The following is a 17,327-nucleotide window of genomic DNA, read 5'->3' on the forward strand; positions in this document are numbered from 1 at the left end:
TTTCTTCATGTCTAATGAGTAAAACCAGTAATTCCTGTGAAGCAGACCTCTGGGTGTGTTCATCTCCTCTGCAATATGTCTTGCTGTCTGTTACAGCCTGTGTGAGACATTGTTGTTTGACTGTATACGTGTTTACTTCTATTTATATTGAATTAAGGGATGCCCCACCCAGCTCAGCTGCAAACTTGACAGTCAGAGATGTGTCTGAGTCTGAACAAATGCTTATATAAAGCTGAAAGATTCAGCCATATGTGGCTAAATCTTAATAGACCTTGACAACCTGAAGACTGAGTACTTTTTATTTTATTCAAAATCACTTTGGGTTCTTGGTTTGAAAGTAAATGTGTAATGGTTGCTTTTCTTGCCTTACCCTCTGTTTTTAAGATGGACTTACTCAGTGTGTTTACCTAATGTCAGTGACTGTAATTCTAAAGACACCTGCACTCACAGACCTATGACAATATACAAACATTAAGTTTTGGGAGAAATAAATGTGTGAAATCAGATGAGGATATGATTGAAATATTTTTAGACACATCATTCACAGCTGCAGAAAACATGACAACATGGGTTAAATTTGAAGCATTCTGAGGTTCTAAAGTTGCCTTCTCTCCAACCATGATCAGTGTGGTTGGATGGCCTTGCCATTTGAACTGCGGTGACATGTCTTGAGAACACAAACTGAACAAGTATGTCATTTAAGCAGATGGAGAACTCACTTTGAAAAAACAGAGTAGGTTAGAATGAACAAAATTATCATTACATTTTACTATATCAGTTCAATAATTATAATATTGGGATGACAACTTGCCGGATTAGGTGAAAAAGATGCACACTCATGCACAATAAGGACTAAAGGGAATTTCACATGGGTTTTAGAAGCATTTTTTAAATTAGTTTTAGTAATTGCAAGTCTTATGCAAAAGAAATCATTCTATTTAATCAGCATACAAATCTATACCATCTTTGATACACACAGATGTGTCATTTTACTATGGGATCCTCTAAGTATTTCTTATCTTATTTTCATTGAATCCTATGAAAAAAAAAAAGCCAGCAATACATCAGTTCAGCAATACTTTCTGACTTTGCTTTTCCCAGCCTCTCTGTGGCTCTCAGCTCCAAGATCATTGGTTCATACTGAAAGTATGAATCTTTGAAAACAGCTCACAAATGTATATCATTATTATTATTATTATTATTATTATAAAATATATTATAAAGGGTCATTATTTTGCGAAAACTGTCAGTGTAGTTTCTAACAAACAAATTTTGCTGCTATCAACTATGCCATAAAAATGGAACTGGATGTTCCTCTCATACGGCATATGACAGGAAATAACCTTGCAACTCAGGGATTTTATCTGGCTACTTCTTCATGTATTCCAGACAGACAGACAGCTCTGTCTTCATCAGCTAATTTCACAGAGACTGAATCAACATATCTTGTCCTGTAACTTTTGCTTCACACCAAGCCATTGCACTTGATGTAATAATCAGACTGAATGATCATTATATCATGGCTATGGAAAACTGTATGTTGGGACAGCCCAATCATGAACAAAAGTTTATCAGTGTATGAGATATATACAACATATTCATGAATGTATATACTGTATTAAGAACTAACAACAAGTACAGACTGTTGAGGTTTGTGGACCTTCAAGGACTATAGAGTGGGAGTTCATCTTTATAACAGGGGAAAGCACATTATGTTTGTGGGTGAAATGAGTCCCTGCCTATCAAAAGAGTAGATGGAAGCAGTCTTTCAGTCTGAGATGCACCTATCACAACATGACTCACAAGGCCTCAGGGGCACTTTTCTGAATACTTTTCTGATCTGAAAATACATATTTAGATCTCTCTCATAAGGTCTGGTGAAAATAGTTCCTTTGTCTTCACATCAAAGATGAAGTGAATTCTTAACATCTCATCATTATATATGAAGTCAATGCAAAGCGCATTTGTGCGATTTGAAAATATTCAACATCAGTGAAAAAGTCCAGAGACAGTTGATTGTTCTCATTCACAGGTCATCAAATACAGATGCTTTGGGTTGACAGTATACAACATTGGCCCCCATGAATTGGTGTTAAACACAACAACAACAACAAAAAAAAACAAAAAACAAAAAGCAGAAGTTGCATAGAGGGGATGTATCAGAGTATTTCACTCATAACAGAGTGATTACAAATGTTTCACTGCTCTCTTTACCATCATTCTTGGGGTGGGGATTAGGGCTCCACCCTGCTGCTTATTTTATCATCACCATCATCCTAAAATTTATCATAAATAGTAGTACATAGTAAAACTAGTGTTGCAGGGAGTCATAATTTCCAGTGTATCAACATTGACTCATGACTTTTGGCTCTACATTATGTTCTGTGATATTCAGACAAATTTCTATTTTTATTTCTTTCTTTTTGTCTGGTCTATTTTTATACAAAGTCTTGAATACACAAAAACACAAAGTCTGTCTGAGATTTAGTTGAGATGCATTTCATTCATAAAGCTGACATCTATTTTCAGTCTACTCTTCCATTCATGAAAGCAGACAAGTAATTTCACCTGCCTTGATTTAGCTGTCAGGCAGCAAACAAGAATGTGCTGGAACAATTCAATTCAATTTCAATTCAGTTTATTTATATAGTGCCATTTAACAACAAAGGTTATCTCATAATACTTTACAATTAGAGCAGGTCGAGACCAAATTCTTTAATTAAATTGTAATACAGAGAACCCAACATTCCCCACTGAGCAAGCACTGGGGACAGTGGCGAGGAAAAATTGCCTTTTAGAAGGCAGAAACCTCGGAGCAGACCCCGGCTCTAGATGGGCAACCATCTGCCTTAGAGAGAAGGAGAGAGAGAGGGAGAGATAGACAGACAAGAGAGAGGGAGAGGGGGTGGGGCGTGAGAGAAGGAGCACACAAGCAGAGATGCATAGCAGCAGCAATAATACCTGAAGTATTGGAACTGTAGATAATGATAATGATAATGAAGTATACAGAAGGTACTATGGTGATTACACAAGAAGTGGAGAAACAGGATCTCTTGCACCTCCTCCCCTCTGTGATACCCTACTCTGTATCAATGTGGCCCTTCAGGTGCAATCATGGGACAACACCCATTCTCGGAAAAACTATCACCTGCAACACCAACAAATTCACAACCATAACAAATATGACCAATTATCTAAACTCTTGCCTAAAATGAAAGCTGACGTTGCTTCTGTCTGCAAGGGGGCATGCTGTGATCATGTGACTGTCAATGTGTGCATGTGAATCTCTAATCAGAAGTAAAAGGCATCCCTGTCATAAACATTTGATAGGAACAAAAAGCTTATGAATGATCTAATGATGGGCTTTTAACAGTAAGTCCAGCATTATCCTATTGCTGGATAATGCTACAGCCAGCTCCATAGATATAGATAAACAACACTGGAACAACACTCCTCTACAGCCAATGGGCAGAGATAGAGGGACACAAAGCATTTCTTGTTGTCCATTTTTTTCACTTGAATGGGAACTGTGTATATCTGGTCTGCAATGTTTAGGTGGGTGGTGTGTGGCAAAGAACATTCATGATTGAAGACTAGACTTAAAACCTTTCTGTTTAGTAAAGCGTATAGTTAACCTCAAATAAAGTGTGTAGGGCTGGTAGGTACAGTTACAGGCTTGCCAGTGCCATAGGGCACTGGTGAGCCACACTAAAGCTAGGAACTACTCTTCTTGACCTGTCACACTGGTTCAAGATACAAGATAGTTTATTTGTCACACACACAATCATACACGTACAATGTCCAGTGAAATTCTTTATGTCCCTGCTACCAAAAAATAGGTGAGATAAGTAAGTAAAGATAAGTAAAAAATTTAAATATTGTAAAAAAGAACTCTTATAAAAAAATAATAAAATTAAAAAAGTGAAAATGTGCAGTATTTACATGAATAGTATTTACATCTAGTTCAGGTGGGAGTAGGATTGTCCAGATTAACGCTCACTGTTGAGCAGACGGATGGCCTGGGGAAGAAGCTTTTCCTCATCCTCTCTGTGTTGGTTCTCAGGCAGCGAAACCAATGGCCTGATGGCAACAGGGAGAAGAGTGAGTGTCCGGGGTGATGGGGCTACCTGAGGATCTTCTCAGCTCTCGACCTGCATCGTTTGATGTAAATGTCCTGCAGGTCGGGTAAAGTTGTTCTGATTGTCCTCTCAGCTGAGCGGACTACCCTCCTGAGGGCCAAGAGGTCCTGCTTTGTGCAGCAGCCCATCCATGTGGTGATGCTCCCACTCAAGATGCTCTCAGTGGTGCAGGTGTAAAAGTTCCTGAGCAACTTGAGGGGGAGCCTGAAGTCTCTGAGGCGTCTGAGGTGGAACAGATGCTGCCTGGCCTTCTTAACAGTCCTGTTAACGTGCAGTGACCAGGACAGGTCTCGTGTGATGGTCACACTGAGGTATTTAAAACTGTCCACCCTCTCTACCTCAGACCCGCCGATACAGAGTTGACGGATGTCCTTCTGCTGCTTCTTGCTGTAGTCCACAATCAGCTCCTTAGTTTTGCTGACGTTCAGCAGGAGGTTATTCTCCTGGCACCAGCTCTCCAGGTGTGTGACCTCCTTCTTGTAGGCCTCCTCCTTGTTGTGGGAGATTAACCCCACGATGGCTGTGTCGTCAGCAAACTTTATAATGGTGTTACTGTCTGATGTGGACACACAGGGAGTACAGCAGGGGACGCAGCCTTGGGGGGATCCAGTGTTGAGGGTGAGGGGGGAGGAGTTATAGGGGCCCACGCATACCACCTGTTATCTGCCAGTAAGGAAGCTGTGGATCCACCTGCACAGGGAGGAGTTCAGTCCAAGATCACACAGTTACCAGCCTGGACTATGGTATTGAATGCTTAGCTGTAGTCCACAAACAGCACTCTCACATAGTTCCCCATCCTAGTGTCTATGTGGGAAAGTGTCTTGTGCAGCAGGAAGGTTATGGCGTCATCTGTGGATCTGTCTGGGCGGTATGCAAACTGAAGGGGATCCAGGGTGGGGGGCAGAGAGGAGGCGATGAATGTTTTGACCAGCTTCTCAAAACATTTCATCACCACAGATGTGAGGGCTATGGGGTGATCGTCACTGGGGTTACTGGGCTGGGCTGTCTTTGGGACGGAGACTACAACAGACTTCTTAAAGCAGGTGGGAATCACAGTCTGTGAGAGGGAGAGGTGGAATATCGTTGTAAACACCGGTGCAAGCTGTTCAGCGCAGGCTTTGAGGACCCGACCGCTAATGCCGTCAGGCCCTGCTGCTTTCCTGGTGTTTACACTTGTAAACATCCTCCTCACCTCCAGCTCCGTCACAGTGAGCGTCACCTCTTCATCGGCTGGGAGCGCAGCTTCTTGCTTGCTGTCCGACTTGAAGCGTGCAAAGAAGCTGTTGAGCTCATCAGCCAGAGAAGCGTTGATGTGCAGCTTTGTAGTCCGTGATGGTGCGTAGCCCTGCCACAGCGCCCTGGAGTTGCTCCCCTCCATCTGTAGCTCCAGTCTTGCGGCGTAACAGTGTTTAGCCTCCTTCACTGTCCTACGGACAGCGTAGGTGGCTGCCCTGTACAGCGTCGTGTCACCGGTGGCGAGTCCCGAGTTGTAGGCAGCGGTGCGGGCCCTCAGCACGTCGACAGTTTTGTCCACCTACAGCTTCTGGTTGGGAAAAGTTCTGATGGTGGCTGTTGGTGTTATGTCTTCCACCATTTTCCTGATAAATCCCACAACCGCTTCCATGAACTCGTTGATGTCACCGCCCGAGCTGCACCGAAACATGTCCCAGTCCGCTGAATCCAGTGCGCCCCGCAGTGCGGCCTCTGATTGGTCAGTCCACTGTGTTATTTCTCTGACTGCAGGAGATTCCTGCTTCAGCTGATGTTTATATTTCGGCATGAGAAGGACTGCACTGTGGTCCGAAAGGCCAAACGGAGGCAGAGACTTGGCCTTGTAACCATCCTTGAAAGAAGAGTAACAGTGGTCCAGAGTCTTCTCTCCTCTGGTGGGGCAGTCGATGTGTTGTTTAAACTCCGGTATCACCTTCCTCAGGTTAGCATGGTTAAAGTCCCCGGCCACGATGAGGGCTGCATCAGGCTGGTTAGCTTGATAGGTGGATATAGCCTCATGTAGCTCGGTGAGAGCAGTGTCCGTGTTCGCCTGAGGTGGGATGTAAACAGCGCTGATGATGACCGAAGTAAAAGGATGACACTGGATGGTTAGGTTAGGATGGTTAGGAACTCCAGGTCAGGGTAACATGAGTGTTGAGAGACACAACATTCCTGTTGTCACACCAGTTGTTGTTCACCATCAGACACTCCACTGGTTTAATGGCGTGGTCCGGAGTCAGGGGGGTCAGCCATGTCTCAGTGAGGCAGATGAAATTACAGTCCCGTATATCCCTCTGGAACTTTATTCTGGCCCCGAGTTCATCGAGCTTGTTTTCCAGTGACTGGACATTGGCGAGTAGGATGCTGGGCAGAGGTGAATGGTGTGCTCTACGTCTCAGTCTGTTCCTAACGCCAGCTCGTTTCCCTCGGGGCCTTCTCCGTGACCTGCGGCCTGAGCGTCCATTGTTGTTGTTGTTGTTGTAGCCTGCCCGTAGGATGCCGACGGGCCAGGTCGGGTCCGGGATTAAGTTGATAGGAGCACAGTTTGAGTACTGTGCTCCAAGGTTAATTCGTGTCTGTCTGTCGTATGTGTTATGACCTACAACGGGATGGCTTAACAAGTTAAAAATTACGCTAAAAACGACAAATCTCGGGAGCAGGTATGACAGTGGCCGACCTCACCGGCGCCATCTTGAGTGAATCATGACTTCCTCTCAGACTCTTGACCACCTTGTTTTCCTGGATTTTGAAGCTGACAAGAGTTTTATGGAATGGAGGCTTGCTATATCTTTGGGTCTGAAGGCCAGTTCCCTGGACAGACATCTTCTCTGCTGGGTGACCTGCCACTCCCAGCCTGTCCAGTAATCATTCCGAACTTCTGAGCATATTTCTGATTCCTTTCTGTGTCCTCTTATTCTTGGTCAACAGAGGAAGTCGTGACTTAGGGAGAGGGCTGTTTTTCTAGTTGTTGCTCATCTGCCTTTTCTGCCAAGGCTCCTAAGGTTCCCATGCCTGCTGGAGACAGTCCATTGGAGGAGCCCCCTGCCCCCACCTAACTTCCTGGGTCTTCTGAGACAGAATTCTTGAACCTCTCCCTGGTGCTGTCCTACTTCCTGGACCTCCAGGTGGTCTTTAACAAGACCTTAGCAACCTCTCTCCCGCTGCACCACACCTATGACTGTGAGTCTTCATACAACATGGGAATTATCCATCCTTCCCCAGCTGGGGTGGTGTTCGTCTTCATGGCCAAGGAGGACCAGTCATTTCCTGTGCATAGATTACCGCGGCCTCATTGATATCACCATCAAGAACAATTACCACCTCCCACTCATTTCTTTGGTCTTTGAACTCTTGAAAGGGGCGTAGGATTTCAGGTCTTATTCAGTGAAATCCTATGCCCCTTTCCACTTGGAAGTGGAAATTAATAAACTAACCCAACTACATGTCTCTTAGACCCCATCCAAACTAAGCTCCTCAAGGACGTCTTTCCCTTGATTGGCGTTTCCTTCTTAGATCAGATCAACCTGTCTTTAACAACAGGTTATGTACCATAGACGTTTAAGACTGCTGTTATCAGACCTTTACTTAAAAAACTTTCACTTGACCCAGACATCTTAGCAAACTAGGCCGATATCCAAACTCCCATTTTTGTCTAAAATACTTGAAAGAGTGGTTGCAAATCAGCTAACTGATCACCTACACAGGAATAATCTGTTTGAAGTGTTTCAGTCTGGTTTCAGTGCCCATCACAGCACAGAAACAGCTGGTTAAAGTGACAAATAACTTCCTCATGGCATCAGATCGCGGGCTTGTCTCCATACTCGTTCTACTGGATCTCAGTGCTGCTTTTGAAACTGTAGATCACAGCATTTTATTTCACAGATTAGAACATGAGATTAGGATCACAGGGACAGCACTAGGCTGGTTTAAATCATATTTATCAGATAGATTTCACTTTGTTCACGTTAATGATGTTTCCTCTTCACATATAAGGGTTAACCTCAGTGTTCCACAGGGTTCAGTGCTTGTGCCGATCCTGTTCACCTTATACATGCTTCCTCTAGGAAATATTATTCAGAAACATGGCATACATAAACTTTCATTGTTATGCTGATGACACTCAGCTGTATTTATCCTTAAAGCCTGAAGAAACAGAGCCATTAGCCAGACTCCAGGCATGTCTTAAGGACATAAAGGACTGGATGACCTCCAATTTCTTATTATTAAACTCAGACAAAACTGAGGTCATTGTTCTAGGCCCCAAATATCTTAGAACTAGAATAGCTGATAATATTCTCTCTCTGGAGGGTATTACTTTGGCCTCCAGTACGACTGCGAGGAACCTCGGCATTATCTTTGATCAGGACGTGTCATTTATCCATCACATTAAACAGATCTCTAAGACCGCCTTCTTTCACCTGCATAATATTGCTAAGATTAGGAGTGTTCTCTCTCAGAGTGATGCTGAAAAACTTGTTCATTTTGCTTTTGTTACCTCTAGGCTGGACTACTGCACTATTATCAGGATGTCCATATTACTCTATTAATAGCCTACAGCTAACCCAGAATGCAGCTGCTAGAGTTTTGACAGGAATCAGCAAAAGGGATCATATCTCCCCCGTCTTAGCTTCTCTTCACTGGCTTCCAGTAAAATTCAGAATAGAATTGTTTAAGGTGCTATATAAATAAATTGAAATTGAAGTAATTAGGAAGGGGGACAAATGTAAGATGACTTTTAATATTCCTAGTGGTCCTTATTAATACCTGTTTATTCCTTTTTGACTTACTAATGACCCAGCCATGTTCCAGGTCCCAGTTAGCAACATCCTTAGGTACATGCTAAATTGCTTTGTGTTTGTCTATTTGGCTGACATACTGATTTTCTACCCTGATGTAGAGACCCCGTCAGGTCCTCCAGTGGCTGCACACATAATTAGTTATTTGTCATGGCTGAAAAGTGTGAGTTTAACGTTTCCTCTTTCCTGTGGTTTGTGGTGACACCAGATAGCAGTCAAATGGACCCAGGTAAGGTACAGGCCATGGCGGAATGGCCCAAACCGACCAGCTGAAAGTTAGTGCAGTGATTTTTGGATTTCACCAACTTCAGTTGATGTTTCATTCGGAACTTCAGTACTTTGGCAGTCCTACTGCAAGCTCTAACCTCTCCTCAGGTCAAGTTTCAGTGTCTCTCCAGATGAACTTTCCACTGATTATGGTAGAATTTCTCCTTGGCTCTCATTCTCATGCTGCCAGACCCCTGGCTGCAGTTTGTGGTCAAAGTGGATGCCTTGGATGTTGGCATTGAGGCCATCCACTCCGAGCAGTCCTGTTGAAAAATTTCACTCTTGGGCCAGTGTCACTAAGACTTTCTCCCATGGACAGGAATTACGATGTTGTGAACTCATCGCAGTCAAAGTGGTACTAGAGGAATGGCATCATTGGCTAGAAGGAGAAGAAACACCCTTTCTGGTTTGGACTTATCGCAAGCACCTGCAATACACCTGGCCAAATAGCTCAACTTCAGGTGGGCCAGATGGGCCCTTTTTTTAACAGATTCAGTTTCACCCTATCTCATCATCCAGGTTCCGAGACAAATGGCCTGTATTGACTTTTTGACTTTCATCCTGTACCTAAGACTCCTTCCTCCATTTTCCCATCATCCTGTGTTGTGGGGACAACACGTGGGGCACTGAGAGGAGGGTGAAGGAGGCTTCTGCCACTCTCTTCCTGTCCCTGTAACTTTAGTTTAGTTTATGAATACAATAATAATGTTAAAGATACAGCACTGAGTGGGCCCTTGCACACGTGCACATGTAGGGGCTGGAAGCAGTAGTGACCTGTTGCCAACAGGTGGCACTGTGAGTATAACTGACTGGCTCCAGGGTTTTTTCAGATTGGCACGCTTATCCACCATGTGAAGTTTGATAAAGACTGGATAAGACAATTACCTGTCTCATGGCAAAACATCATACTTCGCCCCGCCTCCATTGCCACACCTTTAAAGTTTTGCAGAAACCTTTGATAACCTTTCATCATCAAGGCCTTTTGTATAAGCTCACCAAGTCTGAAGTTGATCGAACTAATCCCCAAGGACAAGTTAAAATATGATCCTTCTAAATGGCCCAGAAACCATGAACATTTGAATGACAGTTGAATAAGGACTTTCAACTGAATGTCAATTGAAGAAGGACTCTGGACTTGTTACTAAATCTTTTACACATGTCTGCTCTGCCTCACACCTTTCAAATTATATCATTAAGTTGCTGATGACACAACTGTACTTGGTCTCATTACCAGTGGCGGTCCTAGCCTGAATGGCGCCATGGGCGAACAGCCCCTGTGGTGCCCCTCCCCCGCACCGGCTCACGCCCCCACCAAACCAAAGAGAACATCGGGCGAAAAGTATATGTATAAACTTTATTAAGATAGAAATACAATAAAACAAACTAAACATTAAACAACCAATTTAAAGTGCACAACCATAAATATATGCAAGATATATATTGTTTTTAAAGTGCTTTAAAAATAAAGCTGAATTGAACTGAATTGAAAGAAAATACACATTTCATATCACAAGCATAGAAAAGCACGACAAAGAAATAAGGATAATTGAATATAAATAACAACAATAAAAATACAAGTCAAAATACACAAATCCTTCACACACACAGAACTAAAACCTGACCCTTCTGATGACAACATCTCCCATTAGGAAAAAAGAAATCTGATGCCACCTAACATGGCCCTCTGCGTACCAACTCGTTCCTTATGCTGTCTGTCAGAGGTGATGGCGATTCTGCAGGGTCTGTTGAAAGAGGCTCTTCCCCAGTGGCAGTTGAACTTTGTGGGGGTTCAGGCATTTCTGTAGAACAGCACATTTGATTTAGCACATTATTCAAAGGCAGCCGCCCAATTCGCCCATATAGTCCGTGAGCCAGGGCCCCAAAATATGGAAACCGTTACCGAAAAAGTGGCAAAGACTACCATACCTTTTCGGAAAGCTTGGAATCTCAGCTTTCCAATGATGTATGATGGCCATCTGACAAGAGTAGCTGTTTTGAGTTATCACACATAATGTAGACCAAGGTTGAGAAAATAATGCGTATAAATCAAGCAGAGCATTGGCAAAGTTAAAAAGCTATATTGGACATATTAGAATATTTTATTTTGTTATGTTTGCTATCATTTTAAAGGGGAGACTCTGAGCTTTCATTTAAACCATTTTGTGAACATTTTGGGTATATCATCAACCACTGTAGAAGAATCACTTGACCATACAGTTTTCAGAAAGGTCCACCTGTACTTCTGTGAATTCCTTCAGCATCTCAGGTCTCAGCAAGGTCCACTGGCCAGCTTCTGGATGTCATATATTGACATGGTGGAGGTTGTACTAAACCTTGTTAGGGCATCACGTGAAGGAAACTGGGCATTGCACATGGCTAGCATCCGATCAATCATACCGTGGACCTTTGCTTATGATAATCTTAATTATGCAAGGTCACTCACTGCCTACTACTCAGAGATGAGCCACATTGAACATGAGAAACCAGCTGTCTCAAGGTATTATCTTACTGCTGAGTATAAAAGTACTTACCTGTCCATATTGAAAAGCTCCCTGGGACTCCAACAAAGTGGAGACTGTTCTCATAAGGACCTTGGACAAAGCAGAAATGCCAAAGACGAAGAACACATTGCAAGCACTGTGGATCTGTTGGAATCTAGTTGGATAAATCCATTTGCAGGTAGTGAGTCCCTTGTTTCTCTGTCTACTGGAAGTAAAGCACCAGCAGATGTTGCTGAAGACCTTCTGAATGCACACACCACTGGTGAAAATGCCTACAGAACCTTCTCTGCTGAACGTGTTGAGAGTAATCCTCCTGCCAAGCAGTTCCATGCACCACTCTCCAAGATGAAACTGAAAACATTCTCCTCAATGCATGGAAAGGCAAAGACATGCAAAACTGGGAATAAAGAGGTTATCCTCAAAGCTGATAATCGAATATTTGCCCAGATGATACTGATTGCACAGAGTAGACAGCTCAACCTGAAGGAGGTGTTTTCTCATCCCCTTAGACCACTTCCGTGGGCTCTTGCTTCGCCAGATGGCAATCTGAGGAAGACCTGCAAATCCTCACTTGCCAAGCAACTGCTTAAGTTCCCATATGTTGCTGAATCATTGCCATTTAATTCCACCTGCGTAATAGATGGCATGGCACTTGTTCAGAAGCTGAACGGTGATGGCAAGACATTTGCTGATATTGCAGTCTATGCTTTGTCCACTGTGCTAGCTGAAGCAAGTCACAGCACCCGTGTTGACATTGTTTTTGATGTATATAATGAAGCTTCTATCAAACACATGGAGAGAGTGGCTAGAGGTGCAGACTCAGGCACAGAGGTCAAACAGATCATTGCAGGGCACAGAGTTCAGCAATGGAAGAAGTTCCTACACAGCAACAACAACAAAACAAATCTTGCTACCTTCTTGCTCAAAGAGTGGGGCAAAGAACAGTCTAGAACGAGACTCGGTGAAAAGGTTTTAACTGTGGCAGACAATCTGACCTGGGGCACCTGCCTCACCCATAGGAAGGACCCAGTAGCTGTACTACCTGAGGAAACTGAGTAGAGCTAATCTTCCTCAGAAGATCATAGTGAACTTCTGCTACTGTGTAATAGGATGTGTGCTGACCTATGGACTTTTAGTGTGGCTCTCTAGCTGCACTAAAGCTGAACAACATGTGCTCCAGAGAGGGGTGAAAACGGTGGGGAGTATCATTGGGACCAGCCTCCCGGAGATCATCTCTGTCTACATCAACTTCTGTCTGAGGAGAGCGCACAATATCCTGTAGGACTCAGGAGAGGATACAGGTCCATACGGGCATCCAGCAGACTGAGCCACAGCTTATACTTCACTGTTTTTCGTGAGGAATGTTGGAGGATTGCCGACAGATGGGGACTATTCGCTTGGTGATTCTGGTCATTTTAACCATCGTTTTTCAGGTGAGAATTCCTGTAGCTATAATGTGCTTCGACATATTTTCTATGAATATCAAGTGTTGATATCACACTCACATACATTGGATGTTTTTAGATGTCTTTGCTACTTTTGACAATTGCTGAAGAGAACTTGTTTTGCGAGAAACAACTTTACAACAACAGGTAAAATTCCAGTCCGACACGGTTTGGATTTACTTATGATTCATGTAAGTGGTTTAAGTAAAATATTTAGTTTGGAGATAGAGTTTTCAAAATTACAGGGATCGATGGACCAAGAGCTAAATGACAGTGAATTTGAAAATTGCCAAATGGGCCAGTTCGAGCGTTTCAAATGGTAATTTGCTGTTTTTTGTGCAGGTCAGACAAAAGAAAGACATCTGTAAAGTTCACCATCACTTGTGGTGTGAATGTTTTATGTATTTCTAGTTTTAGTTTTTTAGTTGTATTAGTTGTGTATAAATCCTGTGACTGTGAAGAAGTATTAAAGACTGTGTTTTAATCACGAACTGACTGCCACTGGAATTTTCCTTAACAAAAGAGGACTGGAAAAAATGCTTTTGGTCTACTGAAGGCACATTTTGCATACATCTGTTATTATTCTATGGTCTGATTCATTAAAAGGCTGTTTTTTCTCTTCTAGGCCTCAGTTTTTGTGACTGCTGAGAAGCCAGCTTGTGTACCTGGGTTCACATCAGATAGGTTGATTTTCAAAATGGCCACAAAGATCCTGAAGCAGCACACTAGGTTGGGCAAAGGTAAGAAGAATCATGAAAGCTGCCTCACTGCCTAAAGTGCACTAAACTAAAAGAAATTTTTTGGTGTTCATTACCAGCAAGTTTCCTAAGATCTCTTAGGCTTGTGCCACAGGGGCAGTGATACTCCTTTGACACAAGAGCCGATCCTATGTTTCCACTTGATGTTTGCTGTTGATTATGATCGAAGACAGGGAGAGAGAGGGAGAGAGAGAGAGAGAGAGCGAGAGCGCACACACTGGTAAAATATTACCCTTTGCCTTGTTTACCTGTGGCATATTTTGCAGATACACACACTGAAAAGCAGTGTTGCAGTGGGATGAGTAGTGTGAAATGTGGTGTAATTTGGACATGCAACATGGTTAATATTAATAAACTTTGAATGACTGCTCTGTACAGCAGTGTTGGTGGTGCTTAAAGGCCTGACTGAACTCAGTGAGTGAGATACACACATGCAGACAAAATAACAGTCAAAGACAGTCAGAGAAAAGTAATTTCCCATGGTGTACTCTGAAAGAGAAACCTAAATATCAAAACAAAGCTTACAGTGGATGACAGTTGATATGCCTCCATTTGGAGAAATAGCAGGAGTATCAGTGTAGGAAGCTAATTGATACATACACTGCTGTGGACCAGAGCAGCAGCAAAACACATTTCAGCTGCCTGGAAGAAGGCAAATTGTCAAAAAAATCAATATAGCGTATGATATCAGGCTCTCTTTAAAGCCACTACACTGTTAATATTTTTTGCATTGCCCTTAAGATTAAGTTATTCAGCATTCAGCATGACGTCTTATTTTTTTCCTGTTAACTTTAATGGCTGTGTATGAGTTTAAAAAGTCTCAAATTAATTTTGCTCACTGTTTGTTTGAACATGTCAATTAATTTAGGCCTACTTGCCCCACACTAATGCGAAAACACATTTGCCAGTGATTATCTGAATTGTCTATTTCTGCAGTGATTAAATACGCTATATAGAGAAATGTATCCAGACACACACCTCTTTATGGGACTGCTCTTCAGGGGTTGGGCTGAGCCCCTTACTTCCAGTGAAGGGAAATCTTAATGCTTAAACATACCAAGACATTTTGGACAATGCAATCTGTCTGACTATGTGGCAGCAGTTTGGGGAAGGCTTTTTACTATTCCAGCATTGCTATGCACAAAGTTAAGTCCATAAAGACATGAGTTTGGTGGGGACAAAATTGACTGGTCTGCACCAAGCCCTGACCTCAGCCCCACTGAACACCTTTGGGATGAACAGAAATAGTGAATGTGAGCCAGGCCTTTTTGTCCAACATCATTGGCTGATGCTCTACTGCACAAATAGATAAAAAGTCCCATAGAAATGCTCCAAACACTTTTGTGGAAAGCCTCCCCAGAAGAGTGGAAGCTGTTATGGCTGCAAAGGCAGACCAACTCCATATTAATGTTCATGTGTTTAGAATGAGATGTCATTAAACTCCCTGTTGGTGTAATGGCCAGGTGTCCCAATAGAATATAATAGAATAGAATGCCTTTATTGTCACTATACACATGTACAATGAGATTAAAAATACTTAAAAAAATACTTCTTCTATATAATGTAAGTCCATGTAATAGTCATTTTAAGTTTTATGTCAAGTTTTTAATTAAAATGACAAATTCTCCAGTTCAGGGAAAGGCTTGCTATGACATACAGTGATTAATTTATGTGTCACAGAAATTCCTTCTTGAGGCCCAGGATTTTTATGATCAAGCATTGGACTAATACAGACTGTAATAATTATTATTATTATAAAATAATTACAGCAACAATATAGTTATGTGGAAATTAGGGATGTTCCTACCTACTAAGTAACAACACACTCAAAACATTAACTTTGTGCTCAATTGTCGAAATGACAGTTGTCCTCTGAGAGAGCCTACCGATATTGTAAGTGAATCAAAGGACGTCAGTGACAGCTACTGGATCAGTGTGGTCTCCTACATACACTTTTTGCTTTAGAAATGTCCCTCATATGTATGTCAATAGAATAATAATTATTAGTTTACTAACCAACTACTATTTTTGGTTTTGACTGGTTAGGGTAGCAATGGATGAACAATTAGTTGGCTAGTCACACACTTCCCTAGTGGAAATTAGATGAGTGAAATATTGTTGCAATTTTAGCATCTAATTGTTAAAAATGCTGTACTACAATTGCAGTAAAACAATTTAAAAATAGCACAGAGTTATGTACCTGTTGTGCAAGAATATTGTAGAGTTTGCTGAAAACAGTTTGAGATTTTTATAGTGTTTTAAATTTGTTTATTTTGAAATGGATGAGATGTAGTGATTTTAGCATCTAATTTTTTAAAATGCTGTAGTGAAAGAACAAGAAAGTGAAACAACTCATGGCTTATACATTTAACAAAGGAAAACTCGAATTAAGTAGAAACTCTTGTTTTAAACTACTCTTGTAGTCAATGTTAGTATTGATTGATTGATTTAGTTATTTTGGTGCATTGAGGTGCTCTCCAATGCACCAAGTCCATGTTGACACTGTTGTTATACTGTATATTAAGGTGGGCGATGCCTGGGAGCCTTCCTGGGCAGAAGTGTTGAGAAAATGCGCTACCAGAAGTTATTTGAAATAGTGTTAAGCCTGCAGCTTGTCTCAGTGAGAGCTACAAGTATAGGCCTAGTTTTAGTTTTGTTTTTGGTTAGGGAAAGGGACACTGCCAATTTTTTGCAACACATACTCACTTTTGCCCATGGAAGAGAAGAAATGAACCAAACTGTGCACTCTAATGCAATCGTTGCTTTACCTTTTTATTACTCACTTCTCTTTTCTCATTTTATTTTCTTGAGTTAAACATGTTGAATGATTTTGATGCAAAGATGGCCGCTATGCGATTCATTAGTTGGAATGTGAAGGGTTTAAATGTGTCTGTTAGAAGAACCAGGATATTTAATCATCTTAAGTATTTAAAATGTGATGTTGCATTTCTTCAGATCAGCGATCAGCGGTTAGGGTGTCGGACCCGTAACCGGTGGATCGCTGGTTTGATTCCCCGTACCGGTGTCCATGGCTGAGGTACCCTTGAGCAAGGTACCTAACCCCCACTGCCCCAGGTTTGCTGTGTGTGTGTGCACGTCACTTGGGTGAGTTAAATGCAGAGCACGAATTTCATTGGAGTGAGTTCCCTCCAATGACGAAATATGTCACTTTCATCACTTTCATCACTTTCACTTTCATCAAACACAATAATATTTATTATCAACCGAAAAAACAGAACATCTCCTATTAAAATCACAGAGGTATGTCTATGAGCATGACGACAAAGCTGGACGTTTGTTAGCAGACCAACTTAAATGCCACTCAGCCTCTCAACAAATCCCACAGCTACAGAAAGATAGTGGTGAACTAACTATTAACTCAGAAGAAATTAAAGAAACACTCACCACATTTTATTCAAATCTGTATACA

At 42.1% G+C, this 17,327-nt stretch overlaps 1 protein-coding gene across 10 annotated transcripts in view; it reads left to right on the forward strand.

Moving 5' to 3' along the window:
* The first annotated feature begins 12,667 nt into the window (after positions 1-12,667).
* Positions 12,668-17,327, forward strand: part of LOC124066483 (B-cadherin-like) — a 119,585-nt gene continuing 114,925 nt past the window's right edge. For 3 of the 10 annotated variants that reach the window (XM_046402887.1, XM_046402883.1, XM_046402881.1), the window contains exons 1-2: positions 12,682-13,127; positions 13,765-13,879. Coding sequence is in view for 8 of the 10 variants with exons in the window: in XM_046402883.1 (XP_046258839.1) it covers positions 13,056-13,127; positions 13,765-13,879 (187 nt within the window). In the remaining 2 variants the exon portion in view is untranslated. Of the gene's footprint in view, positions 13,128-13,764; positions 13,880-17,327 lie in introns of all 10 variants that reach the window. The other 7 variants (XM_046402889.1, XM_046402890.1, XM_046402885.1 and 4 more) reach the window with 5 other exon arrangements.

This window comes from Scatophagus argus, chromosome 10, assembly GCF_020382885.2.
Source record: "Scatophagus argus isolate fScaArg1 chromosome 10, fScaArg1.pri, whole genome shotgun sequence".
NCBI lineage: Eukaryota > Metazoa > Chordata > Actinopteri > Scatophagidae > Scatophagus > Scatophagus argus.